This window comes from Trachurus japonicus, chromosome 12 (assembly GCF_045865225.1).
Source record: "Trachurus japonicus isolate A0001 chromosome 12, Traja_1.0".
NCBI lineage: Eukaryota > Metazoa > Chordata > Actinopteri > Carangiformes > Carangidae > Trachurus > Trachurus japonicus.
Window position 1 is genome coordinate 5,155,257 of NC_140918.1, and position 24,740 is coordinate 5,179,996.

The 24,740-nt window shown below is 40.6% G+C and overlaps 3 protein-coding genes across 6 annotated transcripts in view; all 3 read left to right on the forward strand.

Annotated features, from left to right (window-relative positions):
- Window positions 1–18,868, forward strand: part of LOC146976912 (uncharacterized) — a 60,549-nt gene extending 41,681 nt beyond the window's left edge. The window contains exons 1-3 of one of the 4 annotated variants that reach the window (XM_085792667.1): window positions 9,992–10,158; window positions 16,945–17,000; window positions 17,217–18,868. In XM_085792667.1, the coding sequence (XP_085648793.1) occupies window positions 16,993–17,000; window positions 17,217–18,768 (1,560 nt within the window). In that variant the 5' untranslated portion in view covers window positions 9,992–10,158; window positions 16,945–16,992 and the 3' untranslated portion in view covers window positions 18,769–18,868. The other 3 variants (XM_085792668.1, XM_085792666.1, XM_085792665.1) reach the window with 3 other exon arrangements.
- LOC146976914 (uncharacterized) lies at window positions 3,773–6,295 on the forward strand. The gene is made up of 2 exons (XM_085792673.1): window positions 3,773–3,910; window positions 4,119–6,295. The coding sequence occupies exons 1-2, from the start codon at window positions 3,903–3,905 to the stop codon at window positions 5,569–5,571; spliced, it is 1,461 nt and encodes a 486-aa protein (XP_085648799.1). The 5' UTR covers window positions 3,773–3,902; the 3' UTR covers window positions 5,572–6,295.
- Window positions 18,869–18,901: 33 nt separating the features above from the next.
- LOC146976915 (uncharacterized) lies at window positions 18,902–22,732 on the forward strand. Its single transcript, XM_085794261.1, has 2 exons — window positions 18,902–18,924; window positions 20,854–22,732. The coding sequence occupies exons 1-2, from the start codon at window positions 18,902–18,904 to the stop codon at window positions 22,535–22,537; spliced, it is 1,707 nt and encodes a 568-aa protein (XP_085650387.1). The 3' UTR covers window positions 22,538–22,732.
- The last annotated feature ends 2,008 nt before the right edge of the window (window positions 22,733–24,740 follow it).

Sequence of the window (24,740 nt, forward strand, 5' to 3'; positions counted from 1 at the left end):
GTTATAGTGACTTTCACAGGTAAAACAGGTCGGAGAAACACGAGTGGGTTGCCTGGAACGCTACAAAATCATAAGTTGTGACCTTTTACAGTCTATGGTTGTGACTTGAAGCTGTAATTTACGGTTTCAAAAGCCTGCCTGGAACGCAGCATTAGCCAAAACGACCGGATCGCTTACTTCTGCTTTAATATGTTTTATGTAGCCTATGGCATTTTTAAGCTTCATGTGTGTTATTGGACAGAAAGAGCAGCGCTGCCTAGGAGCATAGCCTACGTAGGCCTACAGAAAACACATTTACATCAATAAATAAATGTTTCACAATGAACCAATCAGTCTGTATTAAATTTTATTTAGTTTGAAGGCAAGGTTTGCAAGGTTCATCTGATGGACACCAAGGGACAGATTCTCCAAGTTTTGCACAGCTTTTGCTCATGCTAAACCTGCATAGGCTGAAGACCCCCTTCACATATTTTAAAACGAAACACAGAGAGACAGATTGTGCAGGTTTAACAGGAGCAAAAGCTGTGCAAACCTGAGTAAATCTGGACCCTAGTCTCATGCTAAAATTGACTGTAAATTCACCTTTAAAGTTGGGTTTTTTTTTAAAATTCCCCGGGGGAGCATGCCCCCGGACCCCCCTAGGGGGTCGGTATCTGGTCACCTTTTTTACCCCTGATGAGTTTGCACCCCTGATTCAAATATCTGGAGATGAGATGAGATGAGATATGCTTGTGAATATAGGGGACCTATTATGCTCATTTCAGGGGGTTTTAATATGATATTGGACTCTAGAGGGGCACTATATAGTTTCAATCAATAAAAAACTCCGTAACTATAGCGTACAAGCTGTCTGTGTACTCCTCCATTCTGGCTCTCTCTGAAACGGGGTTCAGAGCTGCATGAAACTGCTAACGGGGACTTCAACACACAGTTATCTGATGATATGCCACTTCCATGTCCTCTAGAACAAGTATCCAACATTTTAAACATATAAAGCTGGAACGCATAATAGGTCCCCTTTAAATCCTCCTGAACACAGAAAAACTTCCCAATGTGAGAACAGAGATTTCTACCAAGATATGCCGCAGAGGTCATGGAGATGAAGTCTGTCATCTTCTCCGACTAATGAACAGATTTCATCCTCCATGAATAACTTTTATCAGACACAAAGACACTGCAGAGACAGAATCAACCATAAAGTAATGAAAGGTGACAAGATGTTCTTTTCTCCCAAACTGATGATAACTGACCGGTCAGACATGGTAAGTACTGGGTAGGAGTGGCTATTATTGTAAACATTTGTCGTGTATAAACCTGTGTGAAAAATATTGTCAGATGTCTATAATCTGACGACATATTTGGAGTTTTACTGTCACTTCCTTGACTGAAAAACCATCAAAACTTTATGAAATGAGTGAGTGTTGCTGCGGAAATGTATGACATATTACTTAAAAAGTTCCTGATGCCTACCTGCAGTGACATCACATGTTTGTTTAAAGCCTCTTCAGGTAAACTGAGAGTTTCAGTGAAATCACATGACCTCAGAGGCTCTGCCCTCCTCCTGATATAAATCACCTGCTGGCTCCTCTCTGCTCTTCCTCCTCCTCAGGATCACAGAGTAACCTGCAACAACTCAACAGGTGAGATCACACTGACTTTAATTATTTTTCTGTAATGAAACTGAATCATTTCAAAACACATTCATTATTTCCTGTGGATCCTTCTTTTACCAACACACCTGTGACCTATTTGTCTATCCGTCTGTACAACGTAGGGCTGGGCGATTATAGCAAAATATCAAAATCACAATTGAACACACACAATTTTTTTGTTTCACTGTGATTTGATTGACTGTGTTTACATATACTTTTCATTATCATCATCATCCATTATCACATGTTACTGGATTTGCTCAGGTACTGTGTTATACTGAGAGAATATTAGTGTTGTAAATGTAAAATTTGTAAATATATATATAATGTAAATATTGTTATTTCTGTAAAAATGTCTTTAATTAGTTAGTCATGTAATGACATACATACAAAATAACAGAGAAACTGCGACTTCACCTTTAGTAACTTTCAGTTTCTCTCTCCCTCCCCCCGCGGACAGTGCGCGCGGAGTCTCTCTCTCTCTCTGTGTCAGCGCCACACACACACACACACACGGAGCATCGTGTCAGAGCGGTGAAGTGAAACGACAACCTGCAGATCACCTGAGTTGACGTGAGCTCCGCTCATGTCTGAGTAAAAAGCTAAATATTTGTCTACAACCTGTTCAAATAAATAGAAAGACTAAAGTCTCGTGATTGACACATTTTAGAGCTGATGTATGGTAGAAAAAAGACAACAACAACAACAATGTAAATCTAATTAAACTGTGGATTAGTGAACTGTTCCACCCTCAATGAACATTAAAGTGAACTCAAGGCATCCTCCCAAACTGAACACATTCTCTAGTTTCTTCAGGATTCAGTCAGGATTCAGGGTAGGTGGGTGGGTGGTTGGGTGGCTACACCTGGGCTGATATGGGTAAATAAGAACTGGATCTTTTAACCTGTTCTGGAACCATAGTTCTTTGTAAGAACTGAGATCCTGACTGTGAAAAAAACAATAAAGAAAGTTTGGATAAAGGATTCAGTCAGGATGCTGCTTGTGCATAGGATACCAGTAGGTACCTGTAGGGATGAGACTACCCTTGTGGGTAGCCTCATCCCTAACGGGCATCCAACACAACCCGGAAATACAGTACCAGTATCAACACTGGAACTGCATTAGGTTACCTTGGTGGGTACCTCCAGGGATGGGGCTACCCTCGTGGGTAGCTCCATCCCTGTGGAGCTCGACTTTGGTCCTTTCTTCTCCTCCGCAACTTAATTGCACTGATCATAAGCACTTTGTTGATATCCTATGCACTTGAACACTCAGCACTTTATGAAAAAAACTAACACTAAAACTCAAGTATTTGATTAATTTTTATTGCACTCTAATACTTTATTCCTTTAACCACCTCTTAGTGCACTTCAGGTGGGCTTTTAAAACTGTCATGATGTTATGTACTATGTAGGCTTACCAATTGCCATGTTTGTCGTAACCGTTTGTCTGTCAATTTGTAATTGTTATGTTTGATGTTTGTCGCTACAGGACTACAGATGGAAATTAGCGGCTCCGCTAAATCTGGTGCAGCCATCTTTTTATTGTTTCAATAACTAATGTCACTGCACACTGTCCTTTTTTAAATAAATAAAAAAAAATAAATAAATAAACTGGCAGCATCAGCAAAAAATACATATCGAGACGATATCGAGAATCAATCAATATGGAAAAATATATCGTGAAAGTTTTTTGCCATATCGCCCAGCCCTAGACACCAGATCTGTAGTCCGTAGAGCGTCCTCACACAAAATACATCCTTAGGCGTTTTTGCCTTTTTTATTTGATAGCACATAGTGAGATAGACAGGAAAGGGGGAGGCAGAGAGAGGGGGAATGACATGCAGGAAAGGTCTGCCCGACGCGGGATTCGAACCGGGGACGCCTGCGTTGAGGACTATAGCCTCTACATGGGGCGGCCGCTTTAACCACTGCGCCATGCACCGCCCCACAAAATACATTCTTCTGTTGCAGATTTACAATAAACTGCTGATTTCTTGGCATGAAGCGTGATGTTTTGAACAGGTAGAAGTCATTAAAAAGTTATGGAAAACCATTGCTAAAAAAGTATACGAACCCTGACTGGGAGTTGGTCCGGTCCATTTTCTTCTGTCCTGTTCTTTCCTCACTGATGAACCAGTCTGTTGTTCAGCTTTCACTGATTGTTTTTAATCTGTTGCAGAGACCAAAGCCCAGACACCATCACACCTGTTTCACCTTTACCGTGTGGAGCTCTGCACCAGGAATCACCATGGCAACGTGAGTAACACCAGGCAGCAACAACACACAGTGACTGAAAGTAACGGTGACACAACAAACTACTCAGGAAACTGAGGAGACTTCACATCAGGGACAGAACAAGGACAAGAACACCTGTCACCTTTGACCTTTGACCTGCAATGTAGAGACACTCGGTCATCATAAAGTTGTGTTTCTTTCTTTGAACTTATTCTACTTTTATCCACAGGTTCAGAAACGTCTCAACAAAATACAAGGACTTCATCTCCAAGAGTACTTTGATCCATTCAGGATCTCCTGCTCTGTACCATCTGAGACCAAAGGAAGAGAAGATAGGAACTCTGACCAGAAAGACTGTTGGTGAGAAAAACCTGGACGAAGTGAACAAAACCATCTTATTGGTTGGTGAAACAGGAACAGGAAAATCTACTCTGATCAACACTCTGGTCAACTACGCCATGGGAGTGAAGTTTGAAGACGACATCTGGTTTAAGATCGTAGAGGAAGAGAAGAGAAGTCAGAGTGACAGTCAGACATCAGATGTGGTCGTGTACGAGATCTTTGGTTTTGAAGATCAAACTCTGCCCTTCTCTCTGACCATCATTGATACTCCTGGATATGGAGACACCAGAGACATAGGGCGTGACCTCAAGGTCAGTGACAGATTATTTGACTTGTTCCGCTCAGAAGAAGGAGTTCATGAACTCAGTGCAGTGGGTCTGGTGATGAAGGCGACAGAGAATCGACTGAGTGACCGACTGATGTACATCTTCAATTCAGTGATGTCTCTGTTTGGAAAAAACATGGAGAAGAACATCGTCGCTCTGATCACACACTCAGATGGACTCACACCTGAAAACGCTCTCCAAGCTCTCGAAGATGCAAAAATTAAATGTGCCAGAAACCAGAAGAATCAACCTGTTCACTTCCTGTTTAACAACCAACAGACAACACAGAGAACAGAGGAAACAGAGTTGAGTTTAGAGTTTGGTTGGAAATTAACCATGAGGGGGCTGAGTCAGTTCAAAAACTTCCTGGAAAGATCTGCACCTCAGGAACTGGAGAAAACTGTGGAAGTGTTGAATGTACAGGTCAGACTGAAAGCCTGTATTGAGAAGCTGCAGCAGGAAGTTGAGTTTATTGAAAAGAAACAGAGAGAGGTCAAACAGATAAAAGAAGCTCTGGAGAAACATAAAGATGAGATAGAGAGAAACGAGAACTTCACTGTAGACGTTGATGTGGTCTACAAAGTGAAACAGGAGATTTATGGGGGTATGCGGTTGTGGCTTGGTTATAGTGGAGCTGTGACCTGTAAAAAGTGTGAAGAGAACTGTCACCATCCATGTACAGTGACCTGGTATCCCAGTGGCTGTGAGGTGATGAAAAAAGGACGCTGCACTGTTTGTACCAACAAGTGTCCTGAATCAGATCATGTGAAAGAAAAGTGGATCTATGTCAGCAAGATAAAAACAGTTAAGACGACCCTACAAGACATGAAAGACAGGTATGAAAAGAACAAAGCTGAAAATGAGAAAAAGTCAAGTCTCTTGGAGAATGTAGAGGAGGAAATAAAAAAGCTGGCGGCCAAAAAAGATCATTGTCTTGAAGAAGTCTACCACCATCTGATCAAACTGGATCAGATCGCCCTGAAAGTGGAATCACTGTCCATTAACATTGATTGAGAAGATGAAGGAGAAAGAAGACACAGAGAAGATCCAGAAACTGGAGGAGATTAAAGATCGAGTGGATGAAAGAAGCCGCAAGGCAACACAGTACGCTAGTAAAAAGGACACAAAATCAACTAAGTGAGAAAAACAGCACTGAGGTGTAGACTCCTTAGTCATCATGTTGGTGATAAACAAATAAGTCCACTGCTTTAATTTCCTAACATTAACTTTAAGATGAGCTGAACCACAGTGTTGTTGTCATTTACAGTCAAAACAATATCAGAAAAAAACACTGGAGGCTTAAAAAGTGATTTTAAAAAGTAACGATTCAAATGTAACACAAGTAATAATCATGTGTATTAATTATGTGTGATAAGATGTTTTTTAACTGAACCAGTGTAATCTACTTGTTTCTGTTTAAACTTGTCTGCTTGGTAAAAGTACAGTTGTTATATAAAACTACAACCTATTTACAAAGTTCATTATAATCTAATAACTGATGTTGTGAATGTGGTGGTGACGCCCCCTGGTGTTTGATGCTGAGTACAGCAGCCCCTCCCTCCCTGATGTTAGTCTCCTCTGTAGTTGTTGTTTTATTGACTGTTGATTTATTGTGATGCTGTATCAGTGAAGCAGCCATATTGGAGTGAAGTGACTCTGTTGTGTTACTGAACATGAAGTCGTGTCCTGATTGATGCAGTTTTCTGTGAATCCTGAATAAAAGCTGAGCTTGATGAAATGAGTTTGATCAGAGTCTTCACTGGATCATCAGCTGCTTCTTCACTCTGTTGAAGCTTCTGCTCAACTTTAGTCAATAAATGTCTGTTTGTCTTTGTTCCTCAAACACTTGGACTTTATTGTGACTGAGCAGAGAAACACACTCCACCATCAGAGCTCATGTTCAATCCCAGCTTCATCACCAACTCTCATCCAGTGTGTATCTGCTGGTTTGTGTAGTGAGCACTAGGTGGAGCCAACACTACAGGACTGAAGGCTGATGCTGTGTGGACTGAGCTCACTCTACTGATCTCAGGTCAGCTTCACTTTGTTCAGGAAACAGCTCTGCTCACACTCGTCAACCATCGACTCTCAGCTGCTTCAACTACACACACAGTGGTTACACACAAACATTCAACTTAGTCTCTACATTTACAGTCAATTTATATCAGGAACAGATTAAAACAGCTGGAGCTCATCAAAGTGCTGTCTGTCAAAGTACACACAAGAAAAACACAAGGTATAGAAAATATATTGTGTATGTAGACACACTAAGAAGATCAATATTTGGCAAATATAATTGAGCAAATAGCTATTGATTGAATAACATTGCAAGCATTGGTAATTTCTCTGATACCTTCTGATAAATATTGTTATTTATGCAAAAATGTTTTTAAAATAAAAGCAAACAAATCGAGAATGATGTTTTGATGTGGTGTGGTAGTATTTTATATTTCCATGTTTTCCACTACATGAAGTCAGGTGTGTTGATCCAGGTGACTCAAAAGGATTGAACATAAACTATTAATAAAACTTTTATTCCCATGGTGTCCTGTGACCTTCTATGACCTCTGTCCAGTCCTGTATACAACAACAACAACAACAGATCCCCCTACAGTGGTTCAGTTTGGAAGTATGTTGTGTGTTATAGATGGATAGAGTGTCTGGCACAGCACAGAGGCATGCGTAAAACACCATTTTTGACCAATTCATGCAGTTTAGTTAATTTCTTTGTTAATTTTTTGGATTTTTGTTTGTATTATGGAGTCGTTTTGGTCCATGTTTGTAAATCTTTTTTTCCCCCTGGATTATATTTTCTGAAGTTGCAACAAGCGCGGTCGGAGTGTGTGACTGAAAACCACCACGGTCTGCTTCCCGTTCATGCATTGCCTGCTTCGGATGCTGAGACTTTGTGTGTATTGGTTTTAAAACATGAAAAATGCAAGAACAGGAGCTGGACTCTCTACGCACTTTTGACTAGACTGTGGCGTCGTCAAAATACAGAAGATTAAGTTGATATCTCAGTCAATATGTAGACTCCTATCCTGCTTCTGGGCCGAATTAGTCCGGCTCGTACACTGTCGTAATTACTGGGAGTCGGAACACTGGGCATACTTAAATCAAGGAAATGGGACGTCAGACTAATAGACAAAAATATAGAAACGTGTGGTTGGAGAAATGGGAAATCGGACTTTTGGGTTGTCGAAGAAATGGGAAGTCTGACTAATTGGAGCAAAAATGTATGGTCGGAGAAATGGGTAGTCGGAGAAATGGGAAGTCGGACTAATGGGAGCAAAAATGTATGGTCGGAGAAATGGGAAGTCGGACTGATATCATGTGCCCATCTGATGATGTGCCACTTTCATTTCCTCTAGAACATGTATCCAACATTTTAAACATAAATTATAAGTCTGAAAAGCTGGAACGCATAATACATGTACGTCCCTTTTAAATTCTCCTGAACCAGAAAAACTTTTCACTGTGAGAACAGAGATTTCTGCCAAGGCAGCAGAGGTCGTGAAGATGAAGTCTGTCATCTTCTCAGAATGACAAACAGATTTCATCCTCCATGAGTAACTTTTATCAAACACAAAGACACTGCAGAGAATCAACCATAATGTAACGAAAGGTGACAAGATGTTCTCCCAAACTGATGATGTGGTCTGACCAGTCAGGCATGGTGAGTACTGGGTAGTAGCCATGGTTGTTATTGTGATTATTTGTCGTGTATAAACCTGTGTGAAAAATATTGTCAGATGTCTATAATCTGACAACATATTTGGAGTCTTACTGTCACTTCCTTGACTGAAAAACCATCAAAACTTTATGAAATGAGTGAATGTTGCTAGGGAAAAGTAGATGTAGCTGTATGACATATCACTTAAAAGGTTCCTAATGCCTAACTTACCTACAGTAACAGAACATGTTTGTGTTAAAAGCCTCTTCATGTAAACTGAGAGTTTCAGTGAAATCACATGACCTCAGAGGCTCTGCCCTCCTCCTGATATAAATCACTGGCTGGTTCCTCTCTGCTCTTCATCCTCCTCAGGATCACAGAGTTACCTGGGTCAACTCAACAGGTGAGATCACACTGACATTAATTATTCTTCTGTAATGAAGCTGGAACATGAGACAAAAACTCAACATTTAGTTTGATCATTTCAAAACAAACACATCCATTATTTCCTGTGGATCCTTCTTTTACCAACGTAGGGCTGGGCAATCATGGCAAAAAAAAAAAAAAAAAATTGACTTAATTTGACTGATTTTACACTTTTCATTATCATCCATTATATATATATATTACTGGTTGTCGTTAGTTCTGTAAATCATTCTCTTTATCAACTTTATGTGCAACTCTCTACTGTAAATATGTTATATATATATAATGTAAATATTGTTATTTATGTATAAATGTACAAAACAACAGAGACACTGCGACTTCACCTTTAGTAACCCTTCAGTTTTGAGAAGTGTCACAGACGCAGTGTTTGCTGACATGCTGTCAAACAACTTCATTGTTTGAATATCAGCAGAAATGTTCTTCAATAGCAACATCCTGTGTGATCAGGGTTTGACTTTGTGAGACATAAGTGTCTGAATAAAGTCCAAGTAAAACACTTATTCCCATCGTTGCTGAAATGTTGGTTCAGTATTGGGTTTAAAACAAAGACCCTGTGAACAACTCTTTTCTTGTTGTGTGATAGTATTAAGAAACTGGACATGTCACAATAATACTGATTTACAGCTAGTTTACAAAGTGTCAAATGATTAAACAAGTTGTTTAAATAAATCAAACAGCATGAGGAAGGATTGGATCCAACCTTTCACTATGGCCATAAGATCTATCTCCGAGATCAGAAAAATTGACCTTGTGTGGAAGATAATGTATTAAATTGGATGGATGGATGGATGGATGGATGGATGGATGGATGGATGGATAAAGTTTTATATAATGTACCTAAACTTCCTGCAATTTATAGTAATGTGATATTGCCACATGTATTTTAAAGGAACAGATACGCTTGTGAATATGGATAATTTCATTTAGGGAACCTATTATCTTCATTTCAGGAGTGTTTAATATGATATTTGACTCTATGGGCACTATTGAAAATTTTGATCAATAAAAAACTTGATAACTATTGCATACAAGCTGCCTGTGTACTGAAACGTGACAAGGTGTTCTCGCAGGCCGATGATCTGCTCTGACCAGTTGGTCATGGTGGTAGTGTAGGACTGACTATTATTGTGATAATTTGTTGTGTATAAACCTGTGTGAAAAATATTGTCAGATGACTATAATCTGACGACATATTTGGAGACTTGCTGTCACTTCCTTGACTGAAAAACCATCAAAACTTTATGAAATGAGTGAATGTTGCTGGGGAAATGGAGATATCACTCGAAAGGTTCCCAATACCTGACTGACCTGCAGTGACATCACGTGTTTGTGTTTAAAGTCTCTTCAGGTAAACTGAGAGTTTCGGTGAAATCACGTGACCTCAGAGGCTCCACCCTCCTCCTGATATAAGACTCTCATCAGTGATCGCTCATTGCTCTTCATCCTCAGGATCACAGAGCGACCTGGAGGCAACTCAGCAGGTAAGATCACACACTGAGGAATCATGGGAAACATTTTGTTGGAGCTATTTATTTATTTGTAGTATTTAGTGCTGTTTAGTTTATTATTTTGTTTAGTGAGTATTTAGTTTTGGTTATTCTCAATCAATTTGCTTGATTTCATTATGATTACATTTCTATTAGTATTCTAGTTTATTATTTGTTTACTTTAGGTGTTTCTTGTTTATTATTTGTGTTTTGTTTCATTTGGGCACGGTAGGGGGGCACCTGAAGTTATATAGGTAGGCTGTCGGTAAGGGACCAGCATGCACCTGGGTGGGCAAATGTTTTTTTACCGGAGCGGGAGAAGCACAGGAATTTTCTTTGTTCTTTGTTTGCTCGCTGTTTGGTTAAATAAACCACGCTTTTTGTTGAAACTGGACATCTGTTTGGACATTATGTTTTTCCCATCCGCGTATTGACCCCTTGCACGTGACGTCACGTTCCACTCACGGTAGCTCCGGACGCCATGATGGACGGCAAAAGAACAGTGAACGTCAATGTAATTGAACGGGCGCGTTATAGTTTTGTGACATACCGGGGTTGTAGGGTTTCCCCTCCTTTTCCACTGAGCTGGTTCGAGTGCTGGTTCGGAGCCAGAGCCTGACTAGCACCGGTTCTTTGCTTTTCCACCGCTTAAAAACCGAATATTGGTTCTTAAAACTGTTCCCAAGCACCAACTCCTTGCTGGTCTAGAGCTAAGAACCGGGGGCTGGTGGCTGGCAGCGGGTTACAGGAGCAACAGGACCAGTGCGAAGATATACAGACACGTTATCGATGCCATTATAAGTTAGTTTATCTACAGTGAATAGTCGATGTAAACACAGTTGAAGCTAACTAGCTGAGCTACATGCTGTGGCTAACAACAGCTAACGCTCGTATTAAACATAGCACCGCCACAACGTAGTTGACGCCGTCGGATCGCGGCGATTACAACGAAGACGGCTTCCCGTTTTCTTTTATTTTTCAGCCGGGTTTAATCAGAGAATGATCAGTAATTATACAGACGTCGGGTCAGGTCTTCAACACCCACGGGTCGGACCAGGTTTTACTTTCCAGGTCTGTTAACTGTAGTTAGCAGCAGTAAAGACAGCAGCAGCTGCTGTATGGGGAGTGTGGCACTGACTGACGTTATGGCTCCTTAGCAGTGGAAAAAGCACAGAAAACTGAGATATTCTACGGTGAATAACAAAAAAACAAACGGATTATTGCAACGGATGAGTAGATATTCTATTTAAAATAAGTGATAATGCTGTGAGGTTGTAGTGTGAAGTGATCAAGCCACATTGTTGGACGGCACCCATAGACAGTACATTATCACTGAGCACTTTCTGCCGTCCGTCATGGCGTCGCCTCTCGCGTAACGTTCTAATTGTGACGTAGCTGCAAGGGGTCAATACACCACAACCCATGGTGCAACAGTGGCCCTTTGATTAGTATAATTTGAAGTTTGATTTGATACTTTTATTTGTTTGACAATCGGCTGCTACACATTTTAATAAGATATTAAAAACCTAGATATTACTACATATTAAAAAAGCATCAGAAAGATATTTACTCAACATAACTGAACTATATCATAACTATCATAACTCCCCATTGATTAACATTTACAGATTTCAGACAGAATTGAATAATTCTTCATTAAAGCATACAGATAAATGAACAAACCATTAGAGTTTGAGATGTTTGGTTTTATTAGACTTATTCAGGCGTCCAGTAAAATCTTTAAGTTTATAAATTTGGTACTTGATTAGAAAAAAAGGCGGAGAGGGGTGGGGGGCATTAATGGACAGTAGAGTTAGAGAGACAGGAAACGGGGAGAGGGGAATCGAACTGTGGCTGGTTGTGGTGGTGAGGACCACAGCCTCTGTGCATGGGGCGCCAGTGTTGGGGGTAACGAGTTACAAAGTAACAAATTACTGTAACGATATTACTTTTTTGGGTAACGAAGTAAAGTAACGCCTTACACTGAAACTACACTACTTTACTAGACTATAGGAACGCATTTTCCTGCGTTACCCAAGCCGTGTTTGTCTGTAGAGTTTATATCTGTTTGGTGCAGGAATGTCTGCGTGCTGGCTGTGTGCCTGCTACTTGCCTGAGCACGTTGCCATAGAGATCGATTTGAGTCGAGTGACGTTGCTGCCGGTGCGAGAGGGAAATGGAGACGGAGACTGGGGGTTTCAGCCAGTGGCGATATTCTCATTACTTTCAGTTCAGAGAGAGGCAAATAAACATACTGCAGCAGAAGAGACGAGGGAGATTATCTATGTGGTTGGTAAAAAAAAAAAAAAAAAAAAACTCGGCAAACGAGGAAGAGCTGCTGTGATCAGTGTTGGGCAGCAGGTGCCCGATCGGGTCTAAACGCCCTGACCAGAGGGATCACAGACGGAGTGAAGGCAGCGGTGACGTCTCAGTCCCGGTCCCAGAGCTGAGCAGCCAGGTACTGGAGAGGGAGGAGAGAAGCGCACTGGACTTGCGGCGTGCTTAACGGTGCTTACAGGACTTGTAACACCTAGAAAACTCCACAGTTTGCTGGAAATCACCCAGACGCGAGGAAATGCAGATATATAAGAGCTTTTGCCCTGGTACGTATTAATTCAGTATCCGCAGCCATCTGTGGCAAAGCTGTGCCAAACGTGCTAAACGCAAACCTTTAGTACAGCCAGGCCTAAGTGATGATACTAGGGCTATGATGTTTGTCCATGTATCTACTCGGTAAATTAAGAAATGGGAAAGTAAAGTAATAAGTAGTGAAGTTACTTTTCAAATGCAGTAACGAGTAAAGTAATTTCATTACAATTTGCAGAAGTAACGAGTAATAAGTAACTCTTTTTTTTTTTTTTTGAGTAACTTGCCCAACACTGTGGGGCGCTCAATCAACCTGTATCTATATGATGCCCCATTTGGATTCCTGATGGATGTAAGGTTTTGATGGAAAAATTCTTAAGATAGAGATTGATATTTAGGGTCCGGGCAGCTAAGCTGCCGGGACACTATTGTATTCCTAGGAATTCTTCTTCTTCTTCTTTCTTTCTTTCTTCTTCCAAGGAAGTCATACTTCCCATGGGAGAAAACTCACCAAACTTTGCACAAAGGTTCAGTCCCATACCAGATTCACTCAACTCCAAGGACATGTGCCCCCCCCTCCTAGGGGGGGCACAATAAGCGTTTAAATTTAAAAACTTAAAAAATTCCTACCAAACCAACGGTAGATGCTACAGTGTTGAAACTTCACCACAATGTCGCCTCAATACTGCTGAAACTTTTGTCCACTTAAACTTATTACAAATTATGAAGTCCATCACTCTGTTTTTTTCAATAACTGTAAAACTTTTAAAATGTATCTCCTCCCACAATTTTTGCTCAATTGTCACCAAACTTGCTACAGAGCATCTCCAGACCGTCCTCCACAAAACTTGTTTCTCGGATTTTTGATTAAGCAAAAATTGAGCCTACAGTGCATGGAAACGTTTGACTGTAAACAGTACTGTAAACATATACCATCAAATTCTTGATAAATACATTTTCAATCTTCCTGAAAAAAAATGACAATATTCTGGAGTCATGTTTGATGAAGTTTGGCAAATATCAGAATTCTATCTCAAAAACTGAATTTTTGAGAACATTTTGAATTCTGCTCTCATGGGAACAACTGCAGTCAATGTGAGAGTGGAATTTATAAACATCATATTTTCTCTTATGAAGCAAAACACTTATCATTAAAAACAAATCACCAACATTTCCATGCTGTCAAGATGCAATTTATGTATTATCAGATTTTTGTTTAGATGACTGAATTTCTGAAATTTTAACCATTTCATCACAACAGCTGCCCGGGCACTGACTCACTTGAGTGGATAAATGAAGCTACACAGCAGGTCTCACTACCAGCCAATTAGCTCAGCGAGTTAGGAGCTGGTTCTTGGTGTCAGAGGCTGTGAGTTCGAGACCCAGCAAGGGTGATGATGATGATGATGATGATGATGATGATGACAGATCAAAATTGTCAAATGTCCTCAACACGAAACACAAGACAATTGTCCTAATGGTGGCATCACAGCAAGCCTCTAAATTTAAAAATTCAAATAGCTTGGACTGGACCATCTGCGAAGGCTCCTAACATCTTGGATTCATAGTAGATGTTTGATAAATACATATCATTATTTTACCTCAAAAACTGATTTTTCTTTTTACTGTGGTTTCAAATCTGCCTACACGACAGTGAATGGCTTACTGAATTTGTGAAACCACTTTTAAATGCCACTTGTCAATTAGCTCAGTCTTTGGTTCCCGAGGTTGTGGGTTCAATCCTCAACTGATGCAAATTGGACATTATAAGGTCAACTGTCTTGTCTTCCTATTCTCCTGTTTGTTGCTCAGAATTGCCTAAATTTGCCCAAAAGTAGCCCGGACCCGACCCATCGCTGCGCAGCAGCTATAATTCTTTTTATAACTCCTCCATACATTTAACACTAATAGGAATTATTGATCACCATAACAATGTTATTGGGCTGAGAACAAACTGATATATCATTGTTGCATTTGATGTGTTTTTTGTCCCATAAACTCCTTCCTGTTGTGACCACAGTCTCAAACATGAACTGGACTCTGCTGCTGTTTTCTACTTTTTACTGAAAGTTAGAGTTAAAGTCAGAAAACAACTTGTTCTTTCCAGAAATTCCACTAAAACAAACTTGAACTGTTTCATTGTAAAAACCAAATTGTTTGTGACACAAACCTGAAACAACAACACAAGGTTATTATCGTTAACGAAAACGAACGAAATGACGAAAACTAGAATTGAAAAAACATTTTCGTTAACTGAAATAAATAAAAACTATAATCAAATGAAAAAACGATAACTAACTGAAACTGTATTGTGTGTTTACAAAACTAACTAAAACGTACTGAAATTATAGATAAAATTCCCTTAGTTTTCGTCTTTGTCAATTTCGGATTGATATGAAATCGATTCAGACATAGGCGCCGATTCCGTGCGTGCTCCGGTGCATCCACTGACCAGGTTGAGCACCCACTGGGGGTCACGCCACCACATGCGTATTTCTCATAGACTGTAAAAAGAATGGACGTAGCGCCCGTGACGTCACCCATTGGTTTTGGGGAGTCGTTTTTGTGACTCAAATATGGCGGCCTGAACAGCGCCATGTTGGATTGGCCGGCCGAGAACCCGCCCACTGGCCTCGAAGCAGCTGTCCACGGAGCTGCTCGGACCTGTCACTCAACGTTTCCGCGCCCTGATTGGCCAGAGTTTTAACCTAATAACAGTAAAACTGTAGAGTTAAAAAAAAATTCACCCCCCTCAGAGTGTGTGCGGGGATAGAAACTATCGATTGAGACGAAAAAACGTTCTGACACCAGGCTTTTAACATGTTTAATGAGGATGTAAAGTCGGCGATTTTAACATGGGGGTCTATGGGGAATGCTCCCTTCTGACACCAGCCCCCAGAGGAATCCGAGGGGATTGCAGTTTTTTGAACGCGGAAGTGAGCTTCACTTCTCAGACCGACAACTGCCCCCTTGGTATTTCTCCGTGCTGCGCCTCGGCCCCTCAGCTGTGTGTCTGTGGGTATGTGTAGGCTATGTGTAGCCCGTATGTGTGTGTAGCCTGTGTGAATGTGTGTGTTAATCTCTCTCGCGCTCATGAATAAACACACGAGCCTGGCACAGAGGCGCGCGCTCTGGCGCATCTGGCACAATTTGTTAACGGCGCCGAAAGGAAACAACATAACGCAAACTTATCTGACAGCTCTCACTTCTTCCTCTGCTCCTCTTCACTCACTCACTCACACGCACACAGACACACACAGACACACACAGACACACACACACACACACACACACACACACACACACACACACACACACACACACACACACACACACACAGCTGTCTTCCTTACCCCAGCCCCTCAGCTTCTCATCCAACCTGCCCGGGCCGTACCATACACATTGACAGTCAGTCAGAAATCACACAACTTAAACATCATAACAAGAACATTACTGTGGGGTCGCTACAATATTTTCAGCTGTGCAGTAGGCTATTGAGTCCCATTGCTACGTGGCATGATGTGCACAGCAGTGTTTGTAGAGCCCAGTTCAGGTGTGCTGTGTTCACTTTATGCTACTTTATGTTTAATGCAATACAACATGTAAGGTAGGCTACTGTAAGCCTATTGTTACTTTAAAAAACTGCAGTAACTGAACACATTTGTTAAATGTATCTTTTGAATTTTATTACACAATACTTGCTCTGATCTTTTTGAATCCTTCAACTAACAAATAACCCAAAGTATGAAAAAACTAATAAAAACGAACTAAAACTAGCAAACCCACTCTAAAAACTAATTAAAACTAACTGAATTAGAGAAAAATAAGTCAAAACTAAATAAAACTAAACTATAATTTAAAATTAAATTTAAAAAAACTATTATAACCTTGCAACAACACATTTCTTTATTCATTCAAATGAAGTGTGTATTATCCAACACACTCAGACTGAGAACCTCCTCAGCTTCCTTCACCTGTTTTACTGTCTGGTCTTTTCTCTGAGAGTCATGAGCTGAGAGGAAACACAGTTTACTGATGAACTGGCTGAGACCAGATCAGAGCAGCTCCAGGTCTGAAAACAGCTTCACATGGAACTGGGAGTTGGTCCGCTCCATTTTCTTCTGTCCTGTTCTTTCCTCACTGATGAACCAGTCTGTTGTTCAGCTTTCACTGATTGTTTTTAATCTGATGCAGAGACCAAAGCCCAGACACCAAGATACCGTCAGTGCACCAGGAATCACCATGGCAACGTGAGTAACACCAGGCAGCAACAACACACAGTGACTGAAAGTAACAGTGACACAACAAACTACTCAGGAAACTGAGGAGACTTCACACCAGGGACAGAACAAGGACAAGAACACCTGTCACCTTTGACCTTTGACCTGCAGTGGAGAGACACAACAGTTGTCATCAAGATGTGTTTCTCTCTGTGGTTTGAGCTTTATTCTACTTTTTCTTCACAGGTTCAGTAATATCTCAAGAAAATACGAGGACATCATCTCCAAGGATACTTTGATCCATCCAGGATCTCCTGCTCTGTACCTGCTGAGACCAAAGAAAGAGAAGATAGGAACTATGACCAGAAAGACTGTTGGTGAGAAGAACCTGAACAAAGTGAACAAAACCATCTTATTGGTTGGTGAAACAGGAACAGGAAAATCTACTCTGATCAACGCTCTGGTCAACTACGCCATGGGAGTGACGTTTGAAGACAACGTCTGGTTTGAGATCGTAGAGGACGAGAAGAGAAGTCAGTGTGAGAGTCAGACATCAGATGTGGTCGTGTACGAGATTTTTGACTTTAAAGAAAACACCCTGCCCTTCTCTCTGACCATCATTGATACTCCTGGATACGGAGACACCAGAGGAATCGAACATGTTGCCATCGTCAGTCAGAGATTATTGGACTTGTTCCGCTCAGAAGAAGGAGTTCATGAACTCAGTGCAGTGGGTCTGGTGATGAAGGCGACAGAGAATCAACTGAGTGACCGACTGAAGTATGTCTTTGATTTAGTTACGTCTCTTTTTGGAAAGAATGTGAAGAACAACATCGTCGCTCTGATGACACACTCAGATGGACTCACTCCTAAAAACGCTCTCAAAGCTCTCGATGCTGCAAACATTAAATGTGCCAGAGATGAGAAGAATCAGCCTGTTCACTTCCTGTTTGATAACCAACAGAGAACAGAGGACACACAGGTTGATTTAGAGAGAAGCTGGAAAATAACCATGAAGGGTCTGAGTCAGTCTAAAGATTTTCTGGAAAAACTTAAACCTCAAAAGCTGAAGACAACAGTTGAAGCGTTGAATTGCCGTATCAGTCTGACGGCCTGCATCCAGAACCTGCAGGAGAGAATCCAACTGATTGAACTGAAACAGACAGAGATCAGACAGATTGAAGAAGCTCTGAAGAAACATGACTTGAAGATGAATGAGAAGCTCACTGTAGAAGTTGATGAGCCCTACAAAGAAAAAGAAACAATCAAAGGGGGGAAGTGGTGGTTGTTTTTTTATGAACAAGCTTTTACCTGTAAAGTCTGTGAAGAGAACTGTCACTACCCAGGATGCACCATGAGTCCTAAAGACTCTGAGGTGATGAAAGATGGTCGATGCACTGTTTGTACTAATAAGTGTCCTGAATCAAATCATGTGAAAGCAAAGTGGAGGTATGTGATCAAGACAAACAGAATTAAGATGACTGTAGAAGGAATTAAAAAGAGGTATGGAAACATGACTGAAACTGAGAAATCAGAGAGTCTCCTAGAAAATCTGGAAAAGGAAATCAAAAACCTGATGGCAGAGAAGACTCAATGTATTGAAGAGGCCTACCAACATGTTGTCACACTGGATGAGATTGCTGCGAATGTGGTTTCACTGTCGACTCATGTCCACTTGGACTTCTTGATTGAGAAGATGAAGGAGAAAGAAGACAGAGAGAAGATCAAGAAACTTGAGGAGATGAAAGGTTTAGAGGATGAGCCAACCAGAGCAGTCCTACAGCACAAGTATGTTTAACTAAGTTTTGAAAGTAGCTAAATGAATGATGAAGGCTGTCGATATCATCCCAAACAGATGCCTTGTAGAAAACAAAGTGTACAATGCAGATGCAAATGTTTGAATAGTTATGTTACATTATTCTGTTAAAGCTATGGTCTACGATTTGGAGGACTGGTAAATATTATTAACATCGTTTATACAGCGATTATGGTCCATTCAGTCTATCGGCCGTGGGTCTGCATAGAAATTGACCAGTGGGAGCCAGGCGCCCGTCTCCTCCTCGACCCGCCTCGTCCCCACCCCCTTCCGCTTAGAAACTACAAGTAGTTCGTAACAGCTCTGAGCTGCTCAGCCACAAACACATGAACCCATGAATTCATTTATTATCAGTGTTGGGTATGGTTACTTTGGAAAGTAGTTAATTAAGTTACAACGTTACCATCAATTAAAAGTAATCAGTTACGTTACTGTGTTACCTGTGAATAAAAGTAATGCGTTAGAGTACTCATGCGTTACCAAAAATGAAAAGCCTTTTTCAGCGCCTCGCACATGCTGCAACTTAACAGACACAGCCTCTTTTAAATGCACCGAGTCCTGACGAATAACATCAGTCATCCAACCAAATTAACTCTACAGGATAACAATAACAGGAATGACAGTCAGAAATATGCCTTTATTTTTTTTGATCGCAGAACTGATCAAAATTCAGGAGTTGCCGTGAATCCCTCTCAGCGGCTTCACTGCTCGATCTGTCTGTCAGTTTGAACGGACGACTCACGTGTGGAGAGGAGGAAGGCTGGCGAGACGTGAACTTCCTGCCGGCGATAGATAGGTGTATCGGCGATCTCCAGGGAGGGCGATTGGGACAATCTGAGAATGTCAAAATCGCCACCAACACTAACTGAGAGCCGGCCCGTTCTGCTTGTTGCTGCTGGAGAAGCAGGTCCGTACGTGGAGCTGATATGGGCCCTTAAATTGGATGTGGATTTTTTGCGGTCGACAGAAGGTTATCACCAACGCAGTGTGCATTTTACCGTTATGTCCTTGTCCTTTTCGCTGGCGAATTGAAACACACACACGCGTAGGTCAGCAGGGCACAGACGCATCACAGCGCTGCGCCTCGGCTGACACATCTGCAGGTTACACAGTAGTCTACTGTCTGACAAAAAGCAGGCTGCAGTCGGGATTTTCCTTTCCTTATCCAGCGAAAAGTAACGGATTACTTTAAAAAATTGATTGCTCAACTCACGAAACTAACGCGTTACGTTACACGAAAAAAGTAATTAAAGTACTCTAACGCGTTATTTTGTAAAGCGTTACCCACAACACTGTTTATCTATGAATATTGCATTTTTGTAAATTATATATAATTTGTGTTACGATTTTAGTTTTAGAATTTTACACAAAGTTTGGCCTACATCGTATGATAGATGAGTTATTACACTAATTATATGACCCATAGTGGAATCAAATTCATGTTTCTTTTCTGTACACCTTTAAGACTGATAAACTTTGCAATGTTGCTTTAATGTAGATGACAGGAATTTGTTGGACAGTGGGGCAGTCAGCCCGACAACAGAAAGCACTATGGTTTTTCTTCTTTCTTCTTAGCACTTTGAGATTACTTTATGAAAAGTGCTTTACAAATAAAATGTATTATTATTATTATTATTATTATTATTATTATTATTATTATTATTATTATTATTATTATTATTTCTTGGTGTGCAACTTTTCTATGGTGGTGCCCCACCACTTGTTTTACATGTAAAAAAAAAAACGCCACTGCTTGTATCATTAACTACGTATATTTTCTGTGGGAGCCATACCACAGACACGAACAGGAGAACTGCAAGCAGCAAGGGAGGGACAAATAAACATCAACTAAAATCGTAACACATAATATGATACACAATTCGTATTCCATTCAATAACCATTGAAGATTAGAAATAACATATGATTACACTTTTTTCCTCTCGTGACGACTGTTGGGGCACTGCAACACCTGCCCCTAATGACCAGTCACCACTTGATACGAGTAAGCATAAGATGTCTCTAAATGTCACTCCTGTGTGCTAAGCAAATCTCTGCTGTTTCCACAGGCTCAGTAACATCACTTCCAAACACAAGGACATCATCTCAAAGAGCTCTCTGATCCGTTCAGGATCTCCTGCTCTGTACCAGCTCACACCAAAGATAAAACAGATAGGAACTCTGACCAGAAAGACTGTTGGGAAGAAGAACCTGGACAAAGTGAACAAAACCATCTTATTGGTTGGTGAAACAGGATCAGGAAAAACTACTCTGATCAACGCTCTGGTCAACTACGCCATGGGAGTGAAGTTTGAAGACGACATCTGGTTTGAGATCGTAGAGGAGGAAAAGAGAAATCGGTGTGGGAGTCAGACATCAGATGTGGTCGTGTACGAGATCTTTGGTTTTGAAGGTCAAACTCTGGACTTCTCTCTGACCATCATTGATACTCCTGGATTTGGAGACACCAGAGGAATCGAACATGATGTCATCATCAGTCAGAGATTATTTGACTTGTTCCGCTCAGCAGAAGGAGTTCATGAACTCACTGCAGTGGGTCTGGTGATGAAGGCAGCAGAGAATCGACTGAGTGACCGACTGATGTACATCTTCGATTCAGTGATGTCTCTGTTTGGAAACGACATGGAGAAGAACATCGTCGCTCTGATCACACACTCAGATGGACTCACACCTAAAAACGCTCTTGAAGCCCTTGAAGTTGCAGATATTAATTGTGCCAGAGATGAGAAGAATCAACCTATTTACTTCCTGTTTGACAACAAACAGACAACACAGAGAACAGAGATGACACAGAGAATGCAGAGGTCTGAGAGAGCTCTGAAGTACGCATGGGAAACTACACAAGATGAAATGAGTCAGTTCACTGAGTTCCTGAAAACATCCACACCTCAAAAGTTGATGACAACGGTTGAAGTGCTGAGTTTGCGTATCCAACTGACGGCCTGTATCCAGAACCTGCAGGAGAGAATCCAACTGATTGAACTGAAACAGACAGAGATCAGACAGATGGAAGAAGCTCTGAAGAAACATGAAGATGAGATGAAGAAGAATGAGAAGTTCACTGTAGAAGTTGATGAGGTCTACAAAGAGAAAGAAGCAATCAAAGGGGGGAGGTGGGGTGTTTTTTATGAAGGAGCTGTTACCTGTAAAGTCTGTGAAGAGAACTGTCACTACCCAGGATGCACCATGGCCTGGTATCCTAGTCACTGTGAGGTGATAAAAGGAGGATACTGCACTTCATGTACCAACAAGTGTCCTGTATCAGATCACGTGAAAGAAAAGTGGAGGTATGTCACCAAGACAAGAAATGTTCAGAAGACCCTAGAAGACATGAAAGACAAGTATGACAAGAACAAAGCTGAAAGTAAGGAGAAGTCGAGTCTCCTGGAAAATCTAGAAAATGATATGGAAGACCTGATGGTCTACAAAGATCAGTGGCTTGAAGTGGCCTACAAACATGCTGTCAGACTGGATCAGATCGCCCTGAATGTTAAGTCAGTGTCCACTCATGTCCAGTTGGACTTCCTGATTGAGAAGATGAAGGAGAAAGGAGACAGAGAGAAGATCAAGAAACTGGAGGAAGTGAACAGTTGCATGGATGGAGCAACCAGTGCAGGAGTGCGCTCCCTGCATGGAAAACTAACAACAGCTGGTAAAGCAGTCAAAGAAAAGCTGAAGGACTTCAGAGCAAATAGACAACAAGGTGATGTGATGATGACTCAGCAGCTGTGATGTTCCTGTAACAACAACAGTAACAAGTATCAATGTGATCACCTCTCTAATGTCTGATATACGACTGAGAAACTGCTGCTGTTTCTGAATGTTCTGCTGTCTTGTTGTTTTTGTTCAATCATCAATGACTTTGTAACTTTACAGTAAAATCATTAGAGATTAATGTCAGTTGTGTAAATTCATATAATCATGTCCTCGTTATTTACTATTTGCTATAAATCATCTTTGCTGTTTTCTGCTACTGGAACCTTGTAAAATTGTTATTGTGGGACGAATAAAGGATTATCTTATCGTATAGATGTGTTGTAGATAAACCACAATGTTTAAGTTGTTGTGAAACTAAATAGAAACTCAATATAAAGGAGTTTAGCCTGGAGGAGCTGGAGTCTCTTTCCTGTGTGTTTGTTCTAGTGTTGAAACTATTTACTGTGTGGACGACAGCAGGATGTGTGGAGGAGGAAGAAGAAGAAGAAGTCTGAAGCTGAGAGAAAGTCTTTACCACATGTTGAATGAAATCACATGAGTCCTGTGTTAGTGACGTTGGTGTGTTAAGTTTCTATAGAGCTGATGGAGAGGCGTCCTCTCCTCTGTGTAATGCTGATGATAACTCCTGATTCTATTCAATAAATATCTATCAATGATGAACATTGTGTCTGTTGGTGTTTGACTCCCAGCTCTCATCTACACCAGACAACAACTGATTAAATAGTTTCACAGCACTTTTTATTGAAGCTAAATGTGTTTTATACCTCACTATGATGATTCATTTGATTAACAGTTGTTTCCATTGAGAAGTCACCAGTTGGTTGTGGCAGCAACTTCACATATCACTAAAGCTTCATCTCATTAACAAAACACACAATAACACTTTTATTTTCATAAATTAATAAATGCTGCAGAGCTTTCAAAGTAACTTTAGTGTAATTAAAACTAAATGTAAAATTAAAATGACCAGTTCAGTGTCTGTGGATTCAGTTAAACTCAGTAAACTGATGTTTCTGCTGCTGGAGATCGACGTCACTCTGACACTCACATCCAACTTCCATAAAGCTTCATGAAGATTCACATCATCTGTCATTTTCCCATCAGAGCTCATGTTCAATCCCAGCTTCATCACCAACTCTCATCCAGTGTGTATCTGCTGGTTTGTGTAGTGAGCACTAGGTGGAGCCAACACTACAGGACTGAAGGGCTGATGCTGTGTGGACTGAGCTCACTCTACTGATCTCAGGTCAGCTTCACTTTGTTCAGGAAACAGCTCTGCTCACACTCGTCAACCTGCTGTGACTGAAAACCACAACGTTTCATGTCTCAATATATTTTAGTCTCTGTTACAAAGGAGCAGGTTTGGTTTGAGGAGTGAGAGGAAACCATCGACTCTCAGCCGCTTCAGCTACACACACAGTGGTTACACACACACATTAAATTTAGTCTCTACATTTACAGTCAGTCAACTTTATATCAGGGGCAGATTAAAACAGCTGGAGCCCATCAAAGTGCTGTCTGTCAAAGTACACACAAGAAAAACACAAGGTATAGAAAATATATTGTGTACTGTATGTAGACACTAAGAAGATCAATAACAAATGATTATTATATAATTAGCATTGCAAACATGAATATTTTCTACTAAGCTTTGTGTATGTGATATTTCCCTAATATTAGGCTATTATCAAGTTTATGACATACAGTTCTGTTTCTTTTGACATCGTGGACACCAAAAAGTACATTGTCCCAATCTAAAGAAAAATCTGAGTCAACCTTCAACGTGATGTAACACAGTACTTCTTTCCAGTAGGTGGCGGTGGAGTTACAGTTTCAAAACAGGTGCATCACAGTTTCAGGCTCAGAGAACAATCCACACATGAATCTTTCTTACATTTTAACAAATAATGTTTGGCAGGGTAATATCTATGAATTAGTTTGTAAGACACTTCTCTCACTTTATTTGTAATTAGCAGTGGTGGACAGTAATGGAGTAAATTTACTTGAGCCTACTGTACTACATATCCAGAGGATTTGTACTTTACTTGACTATTAGATTTATTTGGTACTTATTACTCTAACTTGAATACATTTCCAAGACAAATATTTTTACTTTTACTCGAGTTAATTTCTAGGAAGGCTGAAAAGTACTCGTTACTTTCAGGTCTGCTCTTTTTTTTTTTTTTTCTAAAATCCTATTGGACACAAGCTGTGTTTG